This window comes from Furipterus horrens, unplaced genomic scaffold (assembly GCF_987537825.1).
Source record: "Furipterus horrens unplaced genomic scaffold, mFurHor1.1.pri manual_scaffold_1, whole genome shotgun sequence".
In the NCBI taxonomy this organism is placed as follows: Eukaryota; Metazoa; Chordata; class Mammalia; order Chiroptera; family Furipteridae; genus Furipterus; species Furipterus horrens.
In genome coordinates this window covers 61363841-61377387 of record NW_028327171.1, presented here as the reverse complement: position 1 = coordinate 61377387, position 13547 = coordinate 61363841, and the positions used below count along the sequence as shown (strand labels likewise).

Below are 13547 nucleotides of genomic sequence, written 5' to 3'. Positions count from 1 at the left end.
TGCTCATCCGTGAGATGCTCTTCGCCAACGACGCAGCCTTGACATCACACTCCGAAGAGGGACTCCAGCAGCTAGTCACTTGCCTTTCCCACGCATGCAAGGAGTTCGGACTAGCCATCAGCCTGACGAAGACGAACGTTATGGCTCAAGGCACGGGGACTCCCCCATGCATCACCATCGATGGATACACCCTGGAGGTTGTCAACGACTTCACTTACCTCGGGTCCACCATCTCGAGCTCTCTGTCAGTTGACTTGGAGGTCAACCGGAGAATCGCCAGGGCAGCCACAGTTATGGCCAAACTGAACCGGCGAGTGTGGAACAATTCCAGCCTCACTGAGAAAACCAGACTGCGCATCTACCAAGCCTGCGTACTCAGCACTCTCCTCTATGGCAGCGAGACGTGGACCACCTACGCAAGGCACGAAAGGAAACTCAACAGCTTCCACATGAGGTGCCTGCGACGCGTCCTGCATGTCGCCTGGCAGGATAAGGTTCCCAACACCGAGGTGCTGAAGCGAGCCAACATGAGCAGTTTGCATGCAGTTCTTAGTGAGAGACGCCTCAGGTGGCTCGGCCATGTCAAAAGAATGGATGCAGGCCGTATTCCCAAAGACCTCCTCTACGGCGAGCTAGCAGAAGGCCAGAGGATGACAGGGCGCCCAAAACTGCGGTTCAAAGACATCTGCAAAAAGGACATGACACAATGCTCCATCAATCTCAACACATGGGAAGTTCAAGCAGACAACCGCCTAGCCTGGAGGCTCGCGGTCAGGCAAGGTATGTCACGCGCAGAGGCTGCGCGCAACGAGGAGGCGGTCCAGAAAAGATCAAGGTGGAAGCAGCGTCAACAGCAGCAACAACAGCCATCTGCCTTCACCTGTAACAAGTGCGGCAGGGATTGTCACTCCCGAGTCGGACTGCACAGCCATTCTCGGCGGTGCAGATAGACTCTCAAGAAGCTACGCCATCGTCTCTCGAGACGGACGGCTGCCAATGATGATGAACTCAAATGTTGAATAATTAAGCTTTGGGTTGACTAGAAATCCATGATTCACCAAGACTACTTTATGGAAGCAGTATAAAACTACATTTGGTGTTTTTCTCAGTTGTTGGGTATTCTTTAAGCTTGCAAAGATTCAGATGCTTTAATGACAGCTTGTTGAACAGCAATAAAATAAGATGATGTCCTTAGAAATCAGTCTCTTGCACACACAAAAAAAGATGTAATAGCCAAACTCTATCCAAGTCCCTACTAGTAAGGTCCATAAAGGAACAAAGACATAGGACAGTTTCATGGTAGTGAACTGTTCCAGTCTAGCACAGGGTGCAAGGCATAGGTTCATTTAAGTAACATTGCAATGAGATACCAGTTTGTTTGTCTTTTAATATTGTGTGATCCACGTCAAGGGTTAGACTTACATTGCCCAGCCATTTTCACAATCAGGATGACCAGAATAATATCAGATTTCCAGACTGGAATAAATATGAGAAACCAGTTCCAAGGTGCCTTCTCATCCAGTTTCTATACCAACATGATCAAGACGAGTAATGTGAAGAGCCAGGTGAGTAGTACTCTCTGAGCCAAGGATATTCTCATTTAAACAGTTTTAAGAGGCTGTTGCAGAGTCAATAAATGGGAATATATCTTGTTTACTTAGCTGGCAGATGCTTCATACTGCTGTATGAAAAGCAGGTGCTTTTGCTTCCAGGAAGGCTTTTTCTGTGCTGGTCTCCTTTCCTGGCCAAAGGCTGTCATAGTGGGATGTGGGACTGAACTGGCATTGCCACTGGCCGGAGAGCCAAAAGGGACTCCAAGATCAGGGAATTTGCATTTCAATCCTTGGCCTATTCCACACTTTTTCCCCATTGAATCCAGAACCTGTCACAAGATAATCAAGAAAAGGAGCTCTGATCCCCTTCTCCAAACAACTGTGGTAGAGCAAATCACATTTCTTTTTGAAGACTAAGTGGAATTATTCCCACAAAATAGATTTATGTATTTTTTTTTTATTAAAAAGTAAGAAACTTGGCATACCTCCTACCATGATGTCTTGGCTTGTCTGTAAAGGGGAAAATCTAATTTTATGTATGTCCAAGAATGATTTGTGTATATGTTGTTGATTTAATAGCATCTGACTTCCTTGGGTATAACTACCAGTGTTCCCTTATTCTGATGATTTGGGGGAGGGATATCATATAGATGGATAGATTACTTCTCTTATGTAGATAAGGTAAGCTAGCAAATTGCTATTAACCAGCATCTCCCTGCTTCCCCTCCATATAACCAACATGAAGAATTGTCTCCAACCTATGTGCCTTATTAGAAGTTAAAATGAGTTTTCCCACAAAAACAAGGTTTATAAAATAGTGGATACAGAGAGTTAAAACAGTGCACTAAGAAATATGTTGCAGACACATTATGAATTGAATGAGCCTAGGAAGCTCTTGGTTGCAAAAAAAAAAAAAAGTTCTGCAGGTGTTAATTTTCTTGAGACTTAAGAACCTGGCTTCATTAATAATTAATAATATTTTTTTCCTTGCACTTTTTATTTTCATGTAAAGATTGGCAGATATTTTGTAATTTTCCCCTGTATTACTTGTTTCAGAGCTATTTGTTTACCTAGGTTATGAGTATTTATTTTTATATTTATACATATAAATATATGATTATTTGTATTCTGAGAAGCACCTTTCAAATTTATTTCTCTAACATTATATATTAGATGGTTAGCTGTCAAGAATGCATGGGCCTTTACCACTCTGTCTGTAAATTACCCATTTAATTCTAAATATAAATTAGTACCCAGACCAAGGGCTGAAGGAAAATCAGAATAATTGTAAAAGAAACAAGAAACAGCAATTATATAAAATATAATTTTTCTCTTTAGCTTTTTATGCAGCTTTTTAAATCTTATTAACTTTATTGGGGTGACATTGGTTAATACAATTATATAGGTTTCAAGTGTACAGTTCTATAGTATTATTCAGTTTTCATAGGAATTTCTTCCTGTCCATAAATATCACATGGATTAGGATGAGCCCATATTTGCTTTAACGTAGCCATAGGAAAGCATGAGCATGGTGAAACACAAAGAAAGGGTGAATCCTATTTCCTTTGAATTTGTACTGAGTGGATTTATGAGAAGCTATTGAAAAAGTTTGTTCTAAGCACCTTAGATCAGGGAACAGCTGTTTGCTAGATGGCTGATGCTCACTCAGTGCAAGAGGGCTGGAACCTGCTCCCAGTGATTTGAGTCACTAAAATGAACCCTAGACCAAACTTTCCTCAATAACATTACTTCTTAAAGATTCTTTCAAAGAGAGCTAATGTTGATTATATTACGGCAATGTATTATCTGGGAGGTGGGGAATCAATTTAATGCATTATGAGCTTGAAGCAGGGAGGGGCCAGAGATGAATTTTAATGGGAGAAGGATTGGATGGAAATGGGAGGGGCAAGAAAGCAGTGACTACCTGGACCAGCCTTAAGGAAACTGGAGGCCAGTTGCTGCTGGCTTCTTGGCTTTGCCTGAGGCCCCTCTCTGAGAGGCAGTTACCAGGGCACTCAGCAGCAGCTCTGTGCACTGAAATGTGCCAACCAACCACAAGGCATTGAAGAAAACTGCTTGACCTGAATCCGCTAAAGAGGAAGTAAAGCTAGTTTCATTCTTTTGTTGCTAGAAAAGTGGAAATGTTAATAATCTTTTCCTCCCTACCACTATCCCATTTTCCCCATTTCCTGTGTTTTTTAGTTTTGTTTGGCTTGATTTAACTGTGGTTAACAGGTTAATACTTTCCCCAAATTTCCCGGCCTACCTGTATTTCAGTTCCACTTGTTTTCCTATTAAGATTACAAAATAAAAGAAACAAAGAAAACTTCTTCACTTGTATTTAGTACATCCTTTTTGAAATAATAAATATAAATACACGTGGTTATTTTTTTTAATGTCAAATGATACAGACAATGAAGAGAGTAAAATTATAAGCAAAATTCCCTCCCAACCTGGACTCAATTCCATTCTCCAGAGATAACCTCACAGAAAGGATTTTTTTTTTTTTAAGTGAAGGTTTAGAACCCATAGTATTTCCAAATGGAAGTGCTGCCTAATGGAGTTGTTTTGAAACTAACGCAGTGTGGATGTTATCAACATTGTTTATCTGGGTCTCTAGACTAAGAAGTAAGAAGGACCTCAAAGCCCTGCCAAGTCTCCTTCACTTTACTCAAAGCAGGAGGACTCATTAATATCCTCTGACAGAAGAGCAAGACTCAGACCAGAGTTCAGGGGACTTAACGGATGTTTGCTTTCATCCTTAACTAGAGGAACTCAGATTCACCTTCCAAAATATTTACCCCTGTCCCAACCTCCCAACGGTGCTTATTCCTGAGTTCCCTCCTCTTCTCCCCGTGCAGGAAGAAGATAAGCCCACTCTCCACGTGTTTAATGCTGTTACCCAAGAGATGATGCTGATAATGGAGAGCCCTTCCCTTTTGGGTAAAAAAGTGTCTGAGCTGAGAACGCTGATATCTTTGAGATGTGGCTTCCCTGTGAGTGTCTTCTGTCTCCGGACCCCAACCGGACTGGAGATGTACGACTGCAACACCCTCAGGGACTACCAGACTGACATAGGTACTGCCCTCTATACTTGATACCAGCTACCACTCAGCACTGAGGTTCATTGATACCAGATTTACAACAAATGGAGGAGTTGTTCCTAGACTAAAACTTCTGTAAGCATAGCGTGGATGTAAATTAGCAACAACCCTCTCTGGTGTCTGGTTTCTGTAGACTAAGACATAAAAAAGATCTCATAGCCCTGCCATGTCTTGTTCTCTTTACTCAAAAAGGACTTAATAGTCTCAAGATCGAAGAGCAAGTTTATAGCTTTCTCTTTCAAATATATTTCAAACGTATATAAAATCTAGTTCAAATACATATTCTTTTTCCTCTTTTTAACACAAGTGGTGGCATATGATAAACACTGTTCTAAGCTTTGCTTTATGCAATTTCACTTTAAAATATTATTGATTAAACAAACTTCTAAACAGGGAGAGGCTGGTATGGTGCAGGTCAAACAGCTGCCTCAGTGAGCTGGCCTTTACCCTTTATGGCAGGTGCAACCTCCCTTTAAATACTGTACTTCCCTTCCAGCCATATACCAGTGAGATAAACCCAAAGGACTGTCAGGTTTGCTTTAATCATATTGGAAATAATTCAAATCTTACAGAAATTCTTGCTTGAAGTGAATGGGTCTTTGATAACAATTAGTATGTTTTTAGGTAATGTTGTACTATAACATTTGTTGCAGTGCAATTTGAGTTCTTCCAACTTATAATAGGGCTTTGTAGACATTCTTGATTTAAGCAGTTTTGCTCTTTATAAATGCTAAATTTGCATTTATTGCTACTCCTCCTATCATATTTGCTTATTGTTTTACGTCATTTTTCATTGAGGCTCTCAAAACTTTGACATAAATTATCACTATTATTTTTCATATTTATTATTGCTGTAATTTAGTATAGTGCTTATTGGACTTTTCCAAAACTTAGTTTAATATACTCTGAATACCAGTAAATAAAATTTGCTTTCTGAAGTCTGTTATTATCAAAAATGGAAACCTGTTTTTCCCAAATTAACTGTCTACAGTTCTAGCTAAATTCACTCCTGAGTCAGGGCATACTTTTCCAGTATAAACAATCTTTCTATTTTAAAATAATTTTTAATTTTTCAAATACAGTTGACACCCAATATTATATTAGTTTCAGGTGTACAACTCAGTGATTAGACATTATGTAACTTACTAACTAATCATCCCAATAAATCTAGTGCCCATCTGATACCATACATGGTTATTACAGTACCACTGACTATATTCCTCATGCTGTACTTTACATCCCCATGACTATTCAGTAACTACCAATTTGTACTTCTTTATTCCTTTACTTTTATCACTCATCACCTCACCTACCCTCCTATCTGGCAATATCAAAATGTTTTCTGTATCTATGAGTCTATTTCTGTTCTGCTTCTTCATTTATTTTATTTTTTAGATTCAATTGTTGATAGATATGTATTTATTGACATTTTACTATTTATATTTTTTATCTTTTTCTTAAATAAGACCCTTTGACATTTCATGTAATACTGGTTTAGTGGTGTGGAACTCCTTGAGCTTTTTCTTGTCTGGGAAGCTCACTATCTGTCCTTTGATTCTAATTGATAGCTTTGCTGGGTAGAGTAATCTTGGTTACAGGTCTCTGCTTTTCATCACTTTGAATATTTATGCCAATCCCTTCTGCCCTGCAAAGTTTCTGTTGAAAAATCAGCTGACAGTCTTATGAGAGCTCCCTTGTAGGTCATGGATTGTTTTTCTCTTGCTGCTTTTAAAATTCTCTCTTTGTCTTCAACTTTTGTTATTTTTATTATGATGTGTCTTGGTATGGACCTCTTTGGGTTCATCTTGTTTGGGACTCCCTGCACTTCCCATACTTGCATGTCTATTTTCTTCACCAGGTTAGGAAAGTTTTCCATCATCATTTTTTCATATAGATTTTCAATTCTATGTTCTCTCTCCTCTCTTTCTAGCACCCACATGATGTGAATGTTGCTACACTTGAAGTTGTCCCAGAGACTCCTTAAGCTACCTTCATTTTTTTTGAATTATTTCTTCTTTTTGCTTAGTGATTTGGTGTTTTTTACTTCCTTATATTCCAAATCACTGATTTGATTCTCAGCTACATCTACTCTACTGTTTATTCCCTGTATATTAGTCTTCATTACTGATCGGTTCTTTTTTATGGTTTCTATGTCCTTTTTCATGCTGTTGAAGTTCTCACTAAGTTCCTTGGACATCCTTATAACTATTATTTTGAACTTTGTTTCTGGTAGTTCACTTGCTTTATTTCATTTAATTCTTTTTCTGGAGATTTCTCCTTTTCTTTCATTTGTGATCTGTTTCTTTGTTTCCTCATTTTGGCTGCTTCCCTATGTTTGTTTCTATGTATTAGGTAGAGCTGCTACTTCTCCTGGGTTTGATAGAGTGGTCTTGTGTAGTAGGTGTCCTGTGGCATAGTCTCCTTGATCACCCAAGCTGGGTGATTCGTGTGCATTGCTCCCCCCAACTCTGTGTTGGTTGTGTATACCCTCCTGTTGGAGTTGAGCCTTGGTTGCTGTTGGCACTTCAGTGGGATTTACCCCCAGGTTGATCAACTACAAGGAGTGGCTGCTACCACTGTGGAGGATCAGATGTGTAGGAGCCCAGTCCATGAAGCACAGCTTACTTCAGCAGAGCTTTGTTGCCCACTGAATCTGCCTCTTGAGTGTGTCACTTGTGAAGGATGTTACATAGTGCTTCTATGTGGTCTGAAGCTGTCCACCAGGTGTACTGGCCTGGGGCCTCCTGGGATGAACAGGCAAAGGTCAACCACCAACTTTGTCCTGCCCAGGGCTACCTGATATGAGCTACAAAGCTATATGCAGGTGGCTGCTATTTGCGTTGGGCTTGGAGGTGCCCAGGTGAGGCCAAGCTGCAAACCAAGGCTGGCTGCTGCTAGTGCTAGACCTGAGGCAACTTAGTGAGAGGTATGGGGCATACCAAGGCCAGAGCCTGCTTATTTGCAATTTATGAATTTTTAAGAGATTTTAGAAAAATCTTCAACAGGAGCCACGATAAGCAGTTTGTATGGAAAAGCCACTGGAAACAGATTGGGTGGGCCAACAAGTTGTGTGGGGCGGAGTCTCAGGAAATTGCCAGGGCAGGGTGAACAGTGTTAGTCAGATTGATGGACACTGAAATATAGTGCCCAGCTGCCAGCCTTGTGTGTGTGTGTGTGTGTGTGTGTGCGCGGTGTCTCCTGAAAGAAATAATGGCCTCTGTCAGCACTTTTGTCTAGCAGAAAGCTGACCTCTAGCTCTTGCCCTGATTCAGTTCCTCCCTGCAAGTCCCTGGTGCCTTTTGAGCTGCTACCTCAGCACTGGAATTTGGAAGGAGTGAGTCTAAATCCGTGCATGGACCCTTTAAGAGGAAATGCCTGGGACTCCAGGAGCCTTTTGCTCACTCATTCACACTGCCTGCTGGTTTTTACAGCCAAAAATTATGGGGACTTCTCTTCCTGGTTAGGAGGTCTGGTGTGGGGCTGGGATCTGTCACTCCTCAGGGGGGTCCTCCACAACTGAGATATCCTTCTTAATTTTTACTTGCCACACATGGTTGTGAGACCAGCCTGCTTTATGTCTCTGCTCCTCCTATTAGTCTTGATGTGGTTTCTTCTTTAATTTCCTAGTTGTAGGACCTTCATTTAGCTAGATTTCAGTTTGGTTCTAAATGATGGTTTAGTTGTACTTTTGATGTGGTAACTGGCATTTTTAACAATCCCAGTATTAACAAATTCCACTTGTAAAATGGATGAGACAAATCTGAGAAATACAGAAAAAAAGAGACTGCATGCCATGCCGGATCACATTAAAGAACACGGAGGTACCAAGGTTCTGTCACTAGGACAGTGGTGATGAACTTGGGAAATGGAACTTATGCTTTGGGTCCTAAATTTTAGCTATAAGGAAACTCAGAGAGCAGATTTATTTGTTTGTTTGTTTGTTTGTTTTTCCATGCAAGTTACCCAACTAGTTAGTGGCCAAGCTGGAAGTACAACTCCACAACCAACATGGAGCTTGGGCTTGAGTGATGGCTGGGCTGGCAGGGACTGCTCGATGTCTTGCCTATGGAGCTGTGGGTCGAGCTCTATGAGGAGTGTTTTCCTTAGAAAGTAAATAGAGTGGAACGTGTCAACAGCCAAAGGACACTCTTAAGTTCAGGCAAGTAGAAGAGGAGTCATGAAATGAGACACAGAAATACTGTCTGAGTTGAGAGGAGAACTGGACTTGTGTTACAGATAACAAAGAAGAGACAATTTTCAGGATGCTGGAAAAGGCCAAAAATTATTTCTAAGAAAAAACTTTTTATTTGGCTTAAAGAGAAACCCAGAGAGAATAGTTTCAATAAAGTGGATGGAGAGAGAGACAGTAAGATTGCAGCAGTTATGAAGAAGATAGTAATAAGGATATTAAGGGACTTTTTTGGTGGTGGAGTATTTAACTTATCAAGAATTAATCAAAGCTAAACATCCCTTAATTATGATATTGTAACTTGAGGTTTAGTGACACATTATGTAGGCACACATTACACACACACACACACACACACGCACACACACACACACATTTTTCTTGTATCAACCTATATGGGATAGATGTTCATTTAAGCCCATTTCTTGCTTCTATGTCTCATCCTGGTCCATACCTTCCTCTTGCTTATCTATGTGCTTGCCTACTTGTTATTCTGTCTATATTTTATATGTTCTTATAAACTGACATTAATCCTTTCTGGAACAAGGTATGCCTAAGTAAATGAGTGAACAAACAAATGTGTTTTCTTAACAGGGTGATGTCATTGATATTTTCCAATGTAAATGCCTCATGGCTTGTATTCGTGACCAGCCTGAACACAGTGCTTCCGAGAGACTGTCTAAGGAGCAGGCTACTGTTAGCTCAGACCCTAAAATATCGGCTGGCTCTTACGTCTCTCTCCCTCTCCTTGGTTCCTCTAATAGGCACTTTTAGGGCCCTTGGAGACCTACTGTGCCATTTTAATTCCGTTTACAGATGAGGCTCTGAGAAGTTAACTGACCTGCTAAAGGTCATACTACTAATAAATTGAAATCCTGGACTCAAGATTGGGTTGTTTCCAACAATTTACATTGACAATCCAGCATCCTTTATGTACACCTATTTTTATTAGTGCTCTTAAAGTTCTGATCAATGTTTTGTTTCTCATTAGGGGAAACCCAAACCAGAGAAGTGGTTTCTTCATTAAAAAATAAAAAGCCCAAGTTGATAGACAGATCTTGACCTTGGAGTATGGATGAAAAATCCAGAAACTTGGGGTACAGGGACCGCATGGGGAGAAGTTGGACATGATTCCCTAGAACAGGCGCTATTGCTCACACCTGCTTTCCTGCAGGGCTTTTCTGCGTAGAGGATGGGTGGGTTTGCAAGCAGAGACCAGGTGGATCCAGGTTTTTTAAATAAATACAACTTTGGAGGTCCTCTTAAAAATAATCCAAAATTGCCCTGACTGGTGTGGCTCAGTGGATTGAGTGCCAACCTGCAAACCAAAGGATCACCAGTTGGATTTCCTGTCGGGGCACATGCGTGGGTTGTGGGCCAGGTCCTGATCTGGCAGCATGTGAGAGACAATGGACTAACATTTCCCTCGTACATCAATGTTTCTCTCCTTCTATTTCTCCCTTCCCCTGTCTCTGAAAATAAGTAAATAAAATATTTTTAAAAAATCATCCAAAATTAAGAATACAGAATTAGAAAGCTCATGTAGTGAGAGGCCCTGAAGCTTAAGTCTCATTAGTTTTACTTTCACTTCGGTTATATAGAGTTTAATTGTATTTTCTGGAACAGCATAGCATTTTTCAAGTAAATTTCTATTTCCCAACAGAATTCCTAAACTTATGAAGGAATTTAATGGGTGACAAAGGAAGCATTACAAATTGATTGGGATGAAAGGATTAGCCAATAAATGGTGCCAGTTAACTTGCTTAGAAATTCTCTGGATAAATAGAAGTTGAGCACTGAGCATTAAGAGAGGGAAAAAAAACCATTCATTTTTATCTTTGTTCTTTTAGAAATTAGGACTGCTTTATTACGAGGAACTGAAATTGATAGTTATAATGTTTGCTCTTAGATACGAAATTAAAGAAGAATAAAATACAGGGCTTGATTGAGGTACCCTACTTTTGATAGGGTTTAAATCATATAGCAGTCAAGAACAAGAGAAGAAAAAAATAAAAGAAGAAAAGAAAGAAAAAAAAAACACAAAAAATAAATCATTAGCCTTCACTGTAGTTTTCAGAATCAGGGTTCATCAGCAGTGGACAGGCTGAGCTAGTAAGATCCTGAAGTGAGGCAACCACTTAGGGAAGGACAGGTAAGCCAGGAAGAACCTACGTGTAGATATCTAAGTTCTGCTAGTGGATATCCTGGGATAGGCAGGTCAGTCTGCAACTGGCAATTGGTAAGATTGAGAAAGGCAGAAGGTAAGCTTCAGGGAGATCCGGTAGGGATGTGGTGGTTGAACCATAGCATAGCATCAAGGTAGTAAATGAATAAATGAATGAATAATATAACAGAAAACTAGACAAGCTGGTTGTTGACGGCATGTGACAGAAATCTGACCCCAGAGATGGCTCAGAGAATAGAACCCCAGTTCTAATACCTAAAAGGTAAGCTTGGATACTGGAACTCATGCTCTAGGGCACAAAGTGGGGGCTTGGTCAAGAGTAAGTCAAGTTCCTAGAATGGGGAACACCAACTTTCCACCAAACCTCTGAGCTACTGGCCTAGAATCTTCCCCTATCCCCGCCTACTGGAGTTAAGATTGTTTCCAGGGCCTGGGGCTGGGCTGGTTCTTCAAATGGAAGCTGTGTGGCTGCAGCTGTGGAGGACAAAGGGGATACAGCTTTCCAAGCTCATTTCTGAGTGATCTTCACAGTAAACTAAAAACACAGCAAATCACTTTAGTCAAGAGATAAAATAAATGCACTTGGACCAGTGTTTAAAGTCCTTTGTTACCACTGCTACCCATAGAAATCAAACATTTTATAAGAAAGTTTAAGTACAGCAAGAAGGTTTAGAGAAACTAAATCTATTATATCAAGGATGATCCATGTTTTGGAAAGTATTTATCAAAGCATTTCTGCAGCATACCTGCAGAACCACTACTTGGTCTCACCAGAATAATTCCATAATTCTCTAGCAAAAAAGAGTGAGCTCTGCTAGCTGAGGCCAGATTTGTGAGGGTGGAGGGAGGTTGGGGGAAGAGGTTAGTACTGCAGACCAGGCTCTGTGAGTAATCGAGCATGGCAGAGAGGAATCAACCCACAAAGGAGAGTGGGGCTAAGGTCAAGAAATATAAAACCACAGTAAAAAATAACAGAGGAACAACCACATTTCAAGATTATAGATCCTAACATAGAACATTCAGAAAGGGAAGGATCAGCAGAGAGAACATATCCTTAGGTGTGTGTCTGCCTGTGGAGGGGAGGCAAGAAGAAAAGAAAGGCAAGAGAAAGGAGGAGGCTTTCTAGGCATTGGATAGGGTCCTAAAGACATACATTCTGGGCCAAATTCTACTCCCAGCTTGCTGAGTAACTCCAGGCAATCACAATATCTTTGGGTCTCAGATTCCCAGTCTATAAAAAGGGGAACTGAGTGGGCTGGTCTTTTAGGATCTTTTGATCATCTGCATTCTGTGACTCTAAGGTTACTGGTGTTAGGATATCCCGGCCTACAAAAGTAAGCATGTTTAGAAGCTTTGTATGCCTCCAAAACACTGATGAGGCTGACCTTCCTCTTTCTCTCCCTCCCTTCCTCCTTTCCTTCTTATCTGCATGTACTTATTGTGAACCTACTACACATCTGAGCCTAAAGATGTATACGGGTAAGCCAAGACACACATACACAGACACACTCCGGCTCCTACTGCCAAGGTGATTATATTGATTCAAGGCAGTCAGTCCATAGGCTGTTCAGTGACATCAGCTATCATAGCTGGACCAATTAGATTCTGTTTGGAGACAAGTATGACATAGAGGACAGGAACCTGGGCACAGGAGCTTGATTGCCCAGGTCCAACTCCTGGTTGCACTACTTACTGGGTATGAAAAACCTGGCAAATTACTTAATCTCATAATGCCCCAGTTTCCTCAGCTGTCAAATGGAGACAATAATACAACTTACCACTTAGCCCTTTTGTGAATTTTAAATTAGCTTATTCTTGTAAAGTACTTAGAATAATAGCATATAATAAGCATTTGATGAATATTAGCTATTCATATTTAATATATTAGTATTTTTAGTCTTGCAAATTCTAATTGGGATGTGTAGAAAGATAAAACTGGTTATCTATCAGTAGGGACAGAAAATGAAAGGTGCCATGAAATAAGGCTGGGTCATGGTAACTAATGTTGAATGCACGCCAAAGTTGTGATAGAACAAAAACTGTAAGCAAGGCAGCCTGTTGGTAGAGAAAGTGAGAAGACATATGAGAGACTTAGAGGGCACAAGAGAGAGATTCTGAGGCCTTGGTTCCTAATGCACACCATTTCCAGTCACTGTCTCAGTACAATAAACCTGTGTTTTTGAAAGCTTCCTTGCAACCCAAGAGCATAACTAAAACAGAGCCCACAGACTGGATGAGACATGCTGCTTGGACTCAAAGAGTTCTCTATTAGTGTTTGAAAACTAACAGTTCCAAAGCAGAATGTGTGCTCATTGACAGTTTCAAAGTATATCATGACAGCCAGTTGAGCAGTCCTTTAACCGATTTGGGGAAGTGAGAGAATGGTGTAGTCAAGCAGGACTTCCTGAAGAAGAGGATGCCAGTGTTGCATTGTAAACTATTGGTAGGCGGCTGGGGAGAAGTCAGAAAAATTCAGACAGGAAGGGCAGCCAAAGAAGAAGCCCCAGAGCTGGAAA

At 40.6% G+C, this 13547-nt stretch overlaps 1 protein-coding gene and 1 pseudogene across 1 annotated transcript in view; one reads left to right on the top strand and one right to left on the bottom strand.

Annotated features, from left to right (window-relative positions):
- The window catches only part of ANKUB1 (ankyrin repeat and ubiquitin domain containing 1), a 37097-nt gene that overhangs the window by 10741 nt on the left and 12809 nt on the right, over positions 1-13547 (top strand). Inside the window, exon 3 of the mRNA XM_090286128.1 lies at positions 4415-4631. Coding sequence (XP_090142254.1) covers positions 4415-4631 — 217 coding nt within the window. The remainder of the gene's footprint in view (positions 1-4414; positions 4632-13547) is intronic.
- LOC150021208 (transmembrane protein 60-like) lies at positions 1149-1600 on the bottom strand (annotated as a pseudogene).